This window comes from Spermophilus citellus (genome assembly GCF_964194105.1).
Source record: "Spermophilus citellus genome assembly, chromosome: 7".
Lineage (NCBI taxonomy): Eukaryota > Metazoa > Chordata > Mammalia > Rodentia > Sciuridae > Spermophilus > Spermophilus citellus.
In genome coordinates, this window is record NC_138188.1 from 139,788,150 (window position 1) to 139,803,986 (window position 15,837).

Genomic DNA, 15,837 nt, shown 5'->3' on the forward strand with positions numbered 1-15,837 from the left:
ATTTTTTTTTTCCTTATACAAGTTTAAATAAAGAGTAAATTTGTATAAAACAAAACAGCGATGATAAACATGGTTTTCTTTTCTCAGGCTTTTATGCGAACAGAGGTCAAGGGTCAAGACACCCCCCCCCTTGGCAAGACCATCCAGCCTATTGTTAATATAGCTTTACTATAGATAGTGTTTAAAAATATTTCCCTTTTTGGCCGGATTGTAATACAGATATATGTTCTTATGAATTTTGCTGACCTGATTCTCTTTGGTGTCCTGCCCAACATGTTCCTATTTTTATGTTCATTTCCATGATTAGATCTCATAGTGAGAAACTTCCTTGGTATGGTGTTACTATTTTAGGAAAGAGTAAGGTATCCTCTGCTTTTGAAAATATGCTTATGGGGAATTCAAATCTGTAGTAAAAATCAATAGCCTCTGATAATAATTCTGTTCTTACTTCATGCCTTTGTATTTTATTCAATGCTTGATACATGAGTCTATAGATTCAAATATAAAGTTTTTTGCTTTTCTGAAAGATGTTTATCTTTAAAATTGAATCTGTAATATTACATACTAGCAGCTAATACTATCTGAATAAAAGTTTAACAAATATAAAATGTAGCATCTTCTCTAATATTGAGGAAAGATCTACTATAATAACCATACATAATGCAGACAAGTACAATTAACTTTCCTCTGACAATGTACCACAACCCAATGTGAAAAGAGCACAGATTTGGTTATCTTTCAACTATGTTTAATTAACTATAGATGGTCCATGCAATTTATCCTTCAAGCAGTTTTTGTTTGCAAGTATATCATGAAAATCATGGAACAAAAAAAAAAAAACATAGGATGATCCAAAAGACAAGGCATTAAAAAAACCTTTTCATTAAATTTATTTATCAAAAGTATTTTTAATATTGAACACTTAAGGAAAAATGAGCTTTTCCTTTCTTGAAAAGATTCTCTATAACTGAGGTATTAGGTGACTGAGTAATATGTGCATACTGTATGCAGTTTGTAACAAAAATTCTACTCATATAACAAGCTGGGTATTTCATTATAAATGAGTACCATATGGTCTTGTTGTGTGTAGATATTCATTTCAAATACTTACCTTGAAGGAAAATTTTCTCGTAGGTTTGCAAAAGCAATTAAGTGTTTGTGATCACGATAGCAACAATTTTATGCTTTCAATCGAGAAACCAGAAAATTATATTCTGTCGCATTCCTCCATGGTGGTACCTAGTTTTGACCTGGGTAAACATGGGTTCCAGGCTAAACATATGAATGTTGTTTTATTTCTTTGAGTGTATTCAAATACATTAGTTTCTTTTATTGAATAGTGAGAAAAACATGGTATAGCAAATGAACTACTGAAGTATCACTATTTTAGTCTAATAATAGTTTTATGTTAGTAAAATCCATGAACATACTATCTTAAGCTATTCTAGTATCTTTAAATAATTTACATAATACTAATATAATTAAACATCAGAGTTGTTCTGATGTAACAACATATCTTACTTTCTGCCAAAGGTCAAGTGCCAGATATTTCTTCAGTGGAAAATATTACCTGTCAATTCTCCAAAGGAAAACAAAGCAAAAACAAAATACACTAAGGCTTATACATTCCTTGGATTATTTGTGAGTTGAGGGTCAAAGTAAAATGAAGCTATGCCATAAAATCTGTTGCAAGACAGACAGTTGAACTGTTTTTATTTCTTCCGAGTTAACATTTAGCCTGGTCTTGCTTCTTTGTTTTTCAGAAACATATTTGGTTTCATGAATATTTATATGTGAACATAAATTATACTAACTTGCAAATTTGGGCACACATAACTACATAACACTTGGAAACATTCTTATACAGGCAGATTGATAGTTATTACGATGCTATTACTTTAACTTAGTAATATGCAGATAAGAACATTTAATATTAAATATCTAGAGGAAGTGACAGTTTTTTCCTCAGAAAGTTTCTTTCTATTTGATTTATTAAATGGATGATTAATATCTACAACTGTATGTAATTTGAAACAAAAATTCCACTCATACAAAAGGTTAAATTATATTTAAATATTACTTTGAATTAAATTTCAGAGTAATTATTGTGCTTTTCCCTCACCCCACTCTTGCCTGAAGAGTATTTCCCCTTATAATAAAGAGACTGAAAATTTCCAGTGCCTTAGTGTTGGGATTGTGCTTTGAATATAGTATGTGCTCAGTAAATATCTCCCTAATAAGTTATGAAACGTGTGTTTACACCAATTATCTAATTGCATGAAAGTCACGGCAGACTCTCCTCTATTTACTTGTATATTATTTTAAGCCTTTTTCTTATGGCCTTTATAAACAGAGAGTACTTTTATCAGTAATGATTACTAAAAGCCAACTATGTGTTCTGAGACTAGAAGTGTGTGTCTACAGGCATATTTCCTAAATAGGAACCTGGTAAACATTATTCTCAAATGTATTTTATATTTTCTGGGAAAAATTCCAGGAGTCAAATAAATGTGCAAGGGATGCTGCCTTAGATGTAGATTTCCTATATTACAATAGTTTTCTTATGTACAATAGTTTTGGAGCTTTCAAAAGACCAATGTGTATAGAGTATTCCTAAGAAGGGAATTATATTTTAGAAATTGTTTAACCAACTTTTTCATAAACTATTTATTAACAATATGATCAAATTTCATGACGAGCTGAAGCTGGCTTAAACTAGGTTGAATAAAAGGATTTTAACTATATTTTCCAAAACTCCACCTTCAATGATATCATTTTCTGATCTTGAAACCAACTATAGCAGAAGTATCTGCACCATAGAACTAGCAAATGAGCAATTAGGGTTTTTGCTTTTCTTTCTTTCTATTTTTGTTTTGATTGGTTGTTAAACATTTACAAGCACACCATTACCAAATTTCCTCTCTGAATGCCTCTTTGTAGGTAAGTTATGACCACTAAGAGATCTATGAGTTTAGTGATTTTTCCATTCATCAAACTGTCTAGGATTAGGATGTAGCTCAGTGGTACAGCACTTGTCATGACTGTGTGAGGCCCTGAGTTCTATGTATAGCACTACAAAAAAAGCAGCAATTATTTTTGTAAATAGCTATTTTATCAACAATTCATATAGTTTATATAATGTCTCTAACTTATCTGGATAAACATATTTTTCCCCTCTATACATCTTCAATCAAAACATTTATGTACTCTGATATACAACTGCCTAATCACACCTAAGTGAATCCTGACATCAGGATTCTGGAAATTGCTAGACATTCCTTGACTGTGTCTCTAACTCAGCTTCACTCTGTCACCTCTGATTTTTTATAACTGATACAAAGAATATCTGCAGTGTAGACTTTTGTACTACATGTCATTTAATTTTATTCATTTTCTCAGGAGTATTAACTTGCTTGGCATCTGGGATGAGATTGTTAGGAAAAAAAAAAAGAAATTGAGTAACTAGTATAGAGAAACTGAAATGCACATTTTTGACAGATAAGCCACTTAATTCCCAACTGATCTTTATCTACAAAATTACTATGAATAGGTTATAGACAAAATCTCTAAATATAGGTTGATTATAAGTATACATATATTTGGCTAAATAATAAATAGCAGAATTCTGTGTGGATTCCATTGTGGTCTTATGACTTGAAACAAGACGTTCTATGGTGACATGTTTTGTAGAAACTCGGCAGTCTACTTTGTGATAATACATGGGATATTTTTATTGTGGTTTTAGTTTACCTTCCCAAACAAGATATCCCACAAATTGGTTAATTAATCTGAGTATGTTTTTGGCCAAGTATGTTGCTATGAAACATAACTAACATATAATCTTTCTTTGTGGACCCCACAGTCAAATGTGAGAAGAAAGCACCTTGAATTTTTTGCTATGAGAGAAAATCATCTGAATATAACTCTTTTTACTTTAAATCAAATGTACATGTACATTATGAATTCCCAGAATTATCCAACTTAATGCCATAATCTCATATAGTTCCTAGTTTCCACTCTCATCACATCACAGGTGTTGCTATATCACAAGAGGCTTCATGGTCACAAATACAGTTATGAACATGACCGCCAGGATTCTAAGGATACCATCCTTCACAAAGTCTAAATAAAGAGTAAGTAAGATGATTACAGAACCCTGCATTGTGCTTTTAAGCATAAGGAAGTATTTCACAGAAAGTCTAGGTTCTCAGAGGATCCTGCACAATTTTTGTAAGACAAATGCAATCAATCCTAAATTAGAAGGAAATTCCCACAGGCTTAGATGATATTGTGTACCCATGTGCATGTATGGAATATGTGTTTGAATACTCATTGCATAAAATGTTTTTGTAGCTGGAAAAAATCATTTGAACATGCTAATATTATATTTTTGAAAACTTTGAAGTCAACATAAATTGTAAAAGGTTTTATATTACTTCAATAACTTTGGAAATACGTACACAATTTCAGCACCAGCAAATTCTCTTCCTTCTGCCATAAAACCTGGAACTTTTCCTTCATTCAAATACTATTCCCAAAATTTAAGAGTACATTAATGCATAATATTTATACATAGCAGGTTTTCAAAGATTTATTTAATGTCGGGCATTTAAAGAAAATAATTTTGATATTTGATCTAAATTTACATTTATAAGCATTATTGTCTTTCAATTTTAAATAGAAAATTGTCTTTTTAGACTTTTTAAAGAAACCATCTCCCTTTTGATAACGCAAAATAGATTTTTTAAAAATTTGCTAGAAAATTTTACTTACCATTAGAGAACTAGCTCAATTAATATTCTCAATTTATATTGACATATAAAGGTGACTTTATATGCCACCTTCCCAATTTACTCAGGTGAAAAAATAATAAGTAGATAGAAATGGGTATAAATTTAAATATATGCACAAATCCTCACATTGGAAACCTTTGGTAATTGAGTGAAACTCGGTTCTGACCTTTCAATCACTTTAAAAAAAATTCTTTACCTGAATGTTAAAAAAATGTAAAATAAAAACATCATCTCCCTTCTGAAAGGAGAAATGACTTTCCCACCCCTGTCCATTTTATTTATTTGAAATATGAAGAATGTGTTTGATAATAAGAAGCTATGTTTAGCCTCCATATTGCTCTGACTTCCAAACATTATTATTTATTATTACTTAACATAAGATCACCCAAAGCAATTTTCCTTGATTAGCATGTCACATCCTTCCTATTTTTGTTGAGCATCAAATCCATTCTGGGTAGCTATTGTGTATGTTTATGTGTATATGCAGACCTCCCCCCACCCCCAATGTTAACATGTGTTAAAATAAGCATCTCTCAATACTTCATTTTTACAGATGGATGCCAACTATTATGTTTGCTGTATTACTTTGTATTCCCTTTTGTATTCTTATTTCTCAAAGAAATGATTGAATACATTGTCTTCAACTCCTACCAGACTGCTCAATTTTGCTTTAATTAAAAGAAGGTTTATTCCTTTATATATTTTTTTATTCAAAGGTTATATTCATGGACCTAAACTATGTTCCTTTCTAATGCGTATTTATTATTATACATTTTATATAAAATATAATGTCATGTAATAAAATTGGATATTATATTATTTGTGTAATATTGAGTTATATTTATAGAATATAAGAATGTTATAATAATACTCAATATTACTAAATAAAGATAACATTTCCATATGATGGTTCTTTTTTGTATATGTGTGGGAGTGTGATATGTATATATTTGAAAGCAGTCAATTTATAGCCAGTTTTATGTCAGCAAAAGCAGTTAACTTTAATATTCCTTCAGATTGGAGGCATCCAAGGGTATTATTAATATTCAAATTCTGATTCAAGTCTGGGGAGGAGACTGCGATTGGGTATTTCTATCAAAACCCTAAAAGGAGACAGTGCTGCTAGCCTGTGGGTCAGAGTTAGAATGTCAAGGAGTTGGAGGATCTTGGTTCAAGTTTTGACATTGCCCCTGATTCATATCTTAACCTAGAGACTTAAGCTTTCAGATCCTGCTCTTATCTGTAAGTGAGTGGGAACATGTTTCTTCTTTCTGCCCACTCACAGAATTGTTCTGTGCTTCAAATTAATGTAATTAGGAATATGTATTACAACAAAAGAATATGGGAGGTAATGAAGGCTATATTTCCTCTCATCCCTTGAATAGCATATTTTATACCAAAAACCCAGTTTCTATCGGAATCTGCCTATTTGGCTTAAAATGATAGACTTACTTTTAAGGTTGTATTTCAAAAGTTCTTTATCATCTTATATTCTCTTTGTGCATTCATTCATTTATTCATTCCTCAGACATTTACTCTGTAGCTAATGTGGACTGCATTGTGCCAGCTGCTACTGACACAACTGACTTCTTCCATTTATTTCTATTTTCTCCATTCTCTCAATTAATTTCCTGTATCAATTTCATGCATCTTCCATATCTTTTCCTTCTCCCTTAAATAATGTGTTGGAAACACCAGTCTGTAGGTTATATTTTTTTTCTTTGAACCAATTGCATTAAATTCCACAAATATTTACTGATTCTCCACTATGTGGTAGATTCTCTGCAAACAGATTACATAATTGAAGAAGATACTGAAAGAACTGTCTTCTTTTTTCTCAAATAATTGATATTTCTTTTGGGGAAATGCGATATTTAACATTCCCTCAACTAATTATAATACTAAGCAAGATAGGAATCTTTCATAAGAAAGACTTTAAAGAAAGAAATCACAACTGATTGGAGGTTTGCAGGAAACTTTTTAAAAGATGGCTAAATTGTGACGGAAACAAATGTGAGAAACAAGAAGGTAGTAAGATATTGCAGCAGGGACAAATTATGCCTTCCCCTCCCTTTGCTTTTGTTCCTTTTCAGAGACTTGGGCAAATGGTCTGGGATGGGCAGCAGGTCTTAAAACTGCCAACTAGACTTAATGTGGAATCAGTAAGGAATCTTTGAAAGTTATTGCTACTCTTGGCCTTCCTGCCCTGCATGCAAAGACTATCTTTAATTCTGTGGGATTTAAATATAAATTAATTATCCCGGGGGTTCTGAGTTCATATAGAGCAGATTGGTGAGCTCCAAGTAACCTTTCCCCAATTTTCATGGAGGCATCATATCAGGATGGACACAATGTCACAGAGTATGTGAGGACAATGGCTTCTAGCCTAGTTCACTAACTTGCTAGCCTTTTCATGTTTGCAAAGGTATTATCTTCTGTGCATCTTCTGTTCTTTCTTTTCATGATGGGATTAATAAGTCCTGCTTGTTTTCAAAGGTTATGAACAAGATAACTATGATAAATACATTTAAAAATGTAAACTTTAGAAGTGTCAAGTTTTGTATAGGTATAAGGGTTTCTCCTTGAATTCTATAATATGCCTCCCAATTGAAAACTTGTAATGGGAACTAGAAGGGGTGAACTTTCTGCCTCTTTGCCTTCTCTTTTAAATGAAATGTAATTTTTTTGTTTATTTTATCATTCCAGAATTCAGTGTATGGTTTTTGAGAACACATCTTAACAATCTAATTTGTTTTAATTTTTTCTAAGACCCTTAAATCATCTGAAAAGCTGCTGTACTCTTTTATCCTGCAATTAATTTATTTTTCATGTCAGACTATACTAGTTACACTGTCATTCTGATCTGAGCTATCTGCCATCCACAGGCCCATGGTGCCCCCACCATGAGATCACTCACCATCCTCCTTTCCTTGCTTTGTGGAACTTTTCATTGCCCAAAATCGCCTTCTTTGCTTATTTGCTTGTGTACTGTATGTCTCTTTAGTCAATAAGATTTTATTACTTTATTATGTGACAAAAAATGTTATAGGAACTGGGAGATAGCTGTGAACCAATAGTTGTATCCTTAAGGAGACAGACACTAATAAATATTGATAATAATAACTCTGTATAAATGTCAGGTGGTAAAATGTGCTATAAAGAACCATAAAGTAAGCTGAAGGATTGCACAGTGAAGGTCATTGTGCCATTTTATGTCTGATGTTCAGGACAGGGTTCCCTGATTAGGTGCTATTTATTCAAAGCCCAGGAGGAAGTAAGGGAGAGTACTGGGCACATACCTAGGGAAAGAGTGTTCCAAGGGGGGGGGGGACCGGAGGTGCAAAGGCTCTGTGGTGGAGCATGCTTGGTATGCTCAAAGACAAGTGGAGAGGCCAGGTGGGCTGCAGTGCAGTGAGCCATGTGGGGGTGACAGGTGATGAGACCCAAGAGTTAGATGGTGGGGGCCTGGGTACCATGTGGGCTGTGAAGTTCATGTTAAGACTTGAGATCTTATTCTGAGTGAATTGGTAAACATCTCTGGTAGGCTTTTGGTCGAGGAGTGCATCTTCAGACACAGATGTCACTGGCTGCTGTGTCATGATGAAAAGGTTATATAAACTGTGAAAGAAGGAAGAACCATTATGGTGTTGGGACTCACTCCTCTCAACTCACTAGCCACCACTGTGCTCCTCTCTTTCCAGATCATGCCATTGGGATTCAGTTAGCCATGGTGTGAGTGCTTATGTTCTGAGATTCTGCAGTGGTTGTAAGCTTTCTGTTCTTTCTTTTCCCATTCCTCTTGCTTGTCTGTCTGCCTGCCTATATGCCTTCCCTACTTCCTCCCTCCCTTCACCCATCCCTCCTTTTCTTTCTCCTTCCTTCTTTCCCTTCCATCTTTTATTTTTCCCTTTTTTCTCCTCTTCCTTCTTCTTTCTTTCTTACCTCCTTCTTTCTTTTCCTTAATCATTCTTCTCTTCCTTCTTCCTTTTTCCTTTTTCTTTCTATTTTTTATAACATCAAAACATTTATTATTTTAAAATAAAGTTTTTATAAACATTTACCTGCACATCTCTGAAGAGACCTTTAGGAAGGTATTACAGCTGTCCATATGAGAGAATATTGTGGTTTAGACAAGGTTGGTAATGAAGGAGGTGACAGGAAGCAGCCTGAGTCTGGAAGGAATCTTTAAAGAAAGTATAGCTTTGCTGAGTGATTGAAAAAAAAAAGAATTCTTTTTTTTTTTTTAAGAAAGAGGAGGGGGGAGAGAGAGAGAGAGAGAGAGAGAGAGAGAGAGAGAGAGAGAGAGAGAATTTTTTTTTAAATATTTATTTTTAGTTCTCGGCAGACACAACATCTTTGTTGGTATGTGGTGCTGAGGATTGAACCCGGGCCGCACGCATGCCAGGCGACTGAGCGCTACCACTTGAGCCACATCCCCAGCCCCCAAAAGAATTCTTAATTAAACAGCAGGGAAAAGGGGGAATCAAGTATGGTTCCTAGGTTTTTGGTCTGAGTGGCTAAAGGAATATTTGCATTAATAAAGATGGAAAAGGTTTCAGGAGAGGCATTTTGGGAATGAGTATAAAGAATATGACCTTGGATGAATAAAGATTGACCTTTTTGGTCTATCCAATTGTAACTACTGAGGAAGAAGTTGGATACATGAGCCTGGATAGGAACTACCAAGTTAAGAACCATCTATAAAGAGAATGGTATGATTTGAAATGGGCCCCACTCTGTATCAGTTTTTCAAGATTTCCATGTGTCACAGGGAGGCTGTATCACTGCATTGTTATCTTATCCCATGTTCTTGAGACTACTGAGTCAAATATTCTCTTCATGCATTTATTAATAATATAATTTTGACAACTAAGTAAAATTTGCCATATACTGGTAAAACTCCTACTTAATCTTCCTCCAATTCAATTCATGCTTACAATCCTTGCTACTTGGAGCCAACCATCCAGATTCCTTCTCAAAATGTAATCCCAGGAACCAAGCACTTGCTGCTTCAGAATTAAATGTGTGTACTATAAAATGTAGATTTTTTTGTACTTGAATAACAGATATAGTAAATCATAATATTAATTCAGGATCCATAAATCTCCATTTAACTCATAATGTCTCATTGTCATTAGTATGCACATAAAGATTTGGCCATTTGTGTTGAAATCTGTAAATATATTTTCATTCTTTAAGAAGGATCTCCCATTGCAAAATAATGATTTTTAAAATATCATTTATATATTTAAATTGGCCTGCTCATATTCTAGGATGTTTGAGTTAGCATAAATTTCAGTCATATAGATTTCAACCTTAGTTAAATAGCAAAACCAAATTTAATTGTTTTTCTCTTGGGGAAAAAAAGTATAATTTTAGGATATACTTTCACTTTAGGATAGTTCAGTCAAAGCAGAAACATTCAGTTTAAATTATAGGTACTGAATTCCTACAGTAATTTAAACAGTAAGTATTTCTGATTCTCTCCTGTTCTGGGCACATGAGAGAAATGCACTTCATTTCCTAGCCCTCTGTGATTTAGATGGAGCTAGAAACTGAGTAGTGGCCAGTTAAGTGTTATGCTGGGGGCCAGAGCATTTAATTGTTGGTTTTCTTTCATTGCTCTGCATATTTTAGATGGAGTTGCCATGTTATACTGCTTATCTTACTTGCTACCATAAGCAGAGAGGCCATGCTAGCCTGTAATAGACATATAGTGTCAAGGAGAAGTGCTCTTTTGTTATTTTAAGTCCACTGGTTTTGCAGCATAATCTAAATCATCCTCACTGATCATTACTTTCTCTGACAAAACTGAATAACCTGAGCCAGAGTTCAGTTCACCTCTTTAATAGGATGATATTGTAAATTAACAATATTGTTCATATTTTGACCATTGGCAATGAGCCAGTAAGAGTTAAATGTCACTTCTCATACAACCTCACTACCAGGTGGTTTAAGTAAAAACAAACAATGAGTTACAGACTGATTTTTTTGCAAATATAAAAATTTTTACTACTCAGGTACAAAAACAAACAGCCTTTTCCAATAACCTAGAGGTAGTCATTGTTCTCTTTTGGGGATGCCACCTTGGAAAGTTTTGCTGCAAATTCAATCAGCCTTCAAACAGTAACAGGCAAAGGACCCTCCTACACACTGAGGGCTGGGTAACAAGTCAAAGAGACTCTAGATCGAGTGTGCTATCTTGAAGATGCAAGATTCTTAGCCTTAAACTGGGGTTTCTTATTCTTCAGTCACACAAATGGGACTTGGTTGCCCAATATTTCTGCTCAATCATTACTTGTCTCATCAATGAGAAATTATTTCTAACAATCTTTTATACATGTTCAGGCTCCCATGTGTTATTTCAAAGGGCAATATTTGGAAATTTTAAATGTTTGCCACAGTTGCCCCTGGCATATATAATAGTAAAAACTATTGAAAAGGAAATATTAGTTAAGAGAGTGGATCCTGATTAGGTTTCTTCAAATCTTAACTAACTTTTTCTAGTGTGGAAATTAAAGATAAACTAATGTACTATAGACTCTACTAACTGGGGAAATTTACAGAAAATTATAGGCACCAACAATTAATTAAAGACTTTTGTTTATTTTCACTTATGTTCCATTAGGGATACAGAAACCATAAAACTGGCTAGAAGCTTACGTTACTTTATTTAATAAATGCAGATTCATTCAAATTTGATTTTTAACAGCTTATATGAGCTTATTTTCAACAATAAGTAGTTTATTTCACTTTTAAATGAATCAAGTATTATTTCTTTTTTAAAAATGCATATATGTATATTATACATATTGTTAATTTTAACAAATATATATTACATATATGTTTATTTATGAAACATGTAGAATTTTTAATTAGAAAATAGACAACGTCAGCTTAAAATGAAAATCTTGAAGCATTGAGCTATAATTTCCAATTCTGCTTTCTTCTTTCTGCATATTCATGGTCTGGAAAGAGGACAAGCTCTCCTTCATGTTTTAGTTTCCAAATATTTTGCCAACTATGAATGAACTAGGTCAACAGAGTTGAAAACATTCTTTCTACTGCTTATATTAATATTCTCCTGTTTGAAAAACTGGAATAGCCCATCAATCATTTTCTTAATATTTGTAGCTTCTGACAGTTTTGGAATATGATTTGTAAAATACCATCAGTAAGCATATGTTCTCCAAAATCTTAACCTTATTTCAAATTCTTTTATTTATGCTTATGGATAAATAATTTGTGAATGGATAGGAGTGCAAATAAGATTGGTTAAGAAAGAATTGCAAGCAAAGGATATGAAATGATTTATTTTAAAACATTTCTGAAGAAATTGAAATAGTGTCTTAAGTATTTTAACTTTAGACATTAGACTTTATAATGATATATTAACATTTCAAATAAAATTGTATTTTAAAGTAACATTTCACTAATGATCCCTATGACTTAAGAAATGTTTATAAATTTATAGACATTAAAAATAATTTATGGTATTTTTTATGTTCACCCATATGCCAGTCTTTTGTCTCTAAATTTTTTTTTGCATTTTGTAAACAACAATAACACTAGCAAAGTATAATTTGACTTTAATACACATAACTGTGGCTGGACTTGAATTTCATTGTTTAGGAATTATATATTTCCAAACTTAAAAATCAGTCCTGTGATGACTTGAATTAATTATTCCTGGTAAAATACTTTATTGATATTGCTCGTATGGTGCAATGGTTTTTGAATAATCTAAAAGGGTAGCTACTTTTATCATAGAAAAAATGGTTTCAACGGATAGATGCTAAGATGAAACTTTTAAGTCCCTTATACATTCCATTTTTAATAATGATGCTTTAGTTTTAGTATGTTTTTTTTAAATTTTAGAATAAATGCAATGTGAATGACTTGAGAGTGTGTTAGTTCATGGAAATTTTTAAGAATGATCATATCTTATTTCCTTTTCTTTCAGGTTATTGATCATTAAAACGGCATTGTAATGGGAGAACTCTGAAATAAGAGTAAGTCATACTTATTTGAAAGGCATTATATTTTAATGTTGCCCTAGAACATTCCATATGTCACTTGATGATTTATTTGGTCTTTCTAATTATGTAAGTTAATGTAGGGAATACAATGTGAATAGAAGCCTTATTCTCAAATCACATTTTCATGTGAGGCCAAAATGTTTTTAACTCAACTTTTTTTGGTTAATAATTTTTGGAGTTGGCAAGCTGCAGTACAGGCCCAGTTTTGAGAAAAGTCAACAAAAGTATTTCCCTTCTAATTCAGTGTCCCTTTTCTTTACCCTTACAGAGTTTTTTTTTTTTCCCTTTTGGTGCAAATGTTTACAAATTCAGTGTTATTATAACAATCATATACTTGTTTCTACTGTGCTGAAAATGATAACACTTTTGCTGAATTTAAACTTTTGTCAGTTAGGGTATCTACTTATTAAACCAAATGAAATAGATGTGGTAATAGTTCTTTGTTTCTCTATTGAAGTTAGATGACCTCTGTTAGATGCAATACACTCACATCTAATCTTTATATATTACCATCCATTATTCTTTCCAAACCAGGACTCCTAATATGTTTTTTAGTTATAGTAAGATTTTTAATTAGCTATATATTTTCTCCTGAAATTGCATTCATCAGATGCAAAGTAGAAATATTGTAATTTTCTTATTACTTACTACAATAATCTAAAATGGGTGCTTTGGCTAAATTATTAAGCAGTATTTTCATAAAGTACTACTTTAATGAAACAGATTTATGTTCTTTGCTGAAATTAAAATGTACTTATTGTTGATAACACTTCTTACCCAAAGACAGATGATTAAATAGTACACTTGATATAGCCTGAAAAATTAAAGAGAAAAGCTACATTAAATTGAAAACAACTGGTGAATTCAAGTGTGTGTATGTGTACAAAAATTATATGGGTGTATAATAATATATCATTAAATACTTTATAGACATCTAATTGTATATTATGTGAAATATAATTAGAATTCATTTAAGTAAATTATATAAGCATATATAAATAAATTATGTAAGTACATATAGACATTTAAATACATATAATTACATGGAATTATGGTTAAAGTAATACTCTGTGAAACTCAAATCAGACACATACAAGGAGAAAGTTGTTCATCATTTCCTCCTTCACTCCTCCCCTCCCTGAGGTGGCCAGTGTCAGAGTGTGCCATGTGCCCCTCCATTTCACTCATGAAAGCCTTCAACTTCAGAAAACACAGATATACATTTGGACATCTCTTTTGTCAAAGAAGGCATGTTTTTGCTTATGTGCTTTGTTTTCATAGACAAACTACCAAACACGTAGCTCTTGAGGTTCTTTATCATAGATATTCTTTCAGGTTCATATACATTATATTTCTTATTATAGCATGCTGACTTTTAATGAAAGAGCATGATTAATAATCATTATCGGTGTATTCATTGTCCGTCTGCAGCCTAAAGTAGAGGTACCAATATTGCTCTAAACAGTAAGTCTTAGTGATTTTTTAGTTCCACATCTGATAGCCACTTGAAAATGATTCTGATACATGTGCTAAAGCAGGAAATAAAGATTTATGATGTGAATTGTAATTCAGCAGACAATATTCTTTCACTGGTCTGTTTGTGATTTTGTGTTATCCATATCTAAAATTATCTTTAATGCCTACTGCAGAATACATGCTGTTTTGCTGTAGCACAATGGTTGCATTATTCAGAAAGCACATTTAATGGGGAAAAACATATTATAAAATCATGTGTATCAATAGGATGGAAGAGGTTAGGGTATAGATTTTGTAACCTTCCACCAATGTTTATGAAAGTATTTGGGGTTGTCCATTGATTAAGATTAGAGATAACGAGAGCAAAATAAAAACCTGGACTTAAAAAAAAAAAACCTGGACTTATGCAAATGAATAAATTTTTAAAGAAACTAGACATAGTAAAATCATATTTGAGAATAAATAATATTGCTTAATGAAAACATTATCAACAGTTTTCTTTAGAATGATATAGGTCTTCAAAAAACTGTATTATATAAAATAGTTCTTAATGTACTTCAAATATCTGATTTATTTATTCATTATACACATATACATTATATTCTAATATTGATATGATATACTATATAATTATATATTTCTTATATTATACTGATGTACCTACCATGTGGATAGACTTTCTACTTCTTTAATTTTTCATAGGTAAAAGATTTTTCTTTTATGAAATTTAAATTGTAACACAATAGTTCAACAAAGCTCAATTGTTCTTTTGAGATGCTTTTCAAAGTAAGTTTATAAAAGACTGTGTGTGTATTGTGTGTGTGTGTGTGTGTGTGTGTGTGTATGTGTCTGTTATGTGGTTATCATTGAGCCTAGATTCCATGTAAACAATATGGATCAAGCAGATTTAGCTCAACTGAAGCATGAAGAGAAAGTTGGAAAGTTGATCAGAATAATCCAATTCAACTATCAATATTTATTGAACACTTAGTAAACACCAAGTACATTTCTATGGGTTCAGATTATATATAGTAGCAAACACAAGTACCAGCAACATTCTAGTGGTCGATCTGGGGGCAGGTGCAAGGGAGGACTAGATATTTAAAAAAAACATGAAACAAAATTAAAAACATCATACTATTTTTGATAGTGTCAAATATTTTGTGAATAAAAAGTTGAATAAGAGTCTGGGGGAAAGTTTCCTTTATTTTGGAGTAGGGAAGGGTTTTTTGAGTTGGTAGTGTCTAAGAAGAGATCTAAAACAAGGGAAAGGACTCTCTGGTGTACAATCTGGGAAAGAACACCCCAGGTGGAGGAAAGGATCAGGATCAAGTTTTCAAGGAGAGAGCAATGTGGCAAATCTGAACAATACCAAAGAGACCAATACGTTGGGGTAAGGCCATGTTAGCTCTTGGTCAGCATATCGAGAATATTGACTTCTTCTTTTAAAGTAAAATGGGAAGCCATTGCAGGCTTTTGGTCAAGCTGTGAATTGATAAACATTTTTAAGAGTTTACTCTGCTGTATGA

General features: G+C 32.4%; 1 protein-coding gene across 3 annotated transcripts in view; it reads left to right on the top strand.

The window, feature by feature from the left end:
* LOC308653452 (uncharacterized protein) overlaps positions 1–15,837 on the top strand; it is a 697,023-nt gene that overhangs the window by 430,111 nt on the left and 251,075 nt on the right. For all 3 annotated transcript variants that reach the window (XR_014023041.1, XR_014023042.1, XM_081302014.1), the window contains one exon: positions 12,757–12,805. Coding sequence is in view for 1 of the 3 variants with exons in the window: in XM_081302014.1 (XP_081158140.1) it covers positions 12,757–12,784 (28 nt within the window). In the remaining 2 variants the exon portion in view is untranslated. The remainder of the gene's footprint in view (positions 1–12,756; positions 12,806–15,837) is intronic.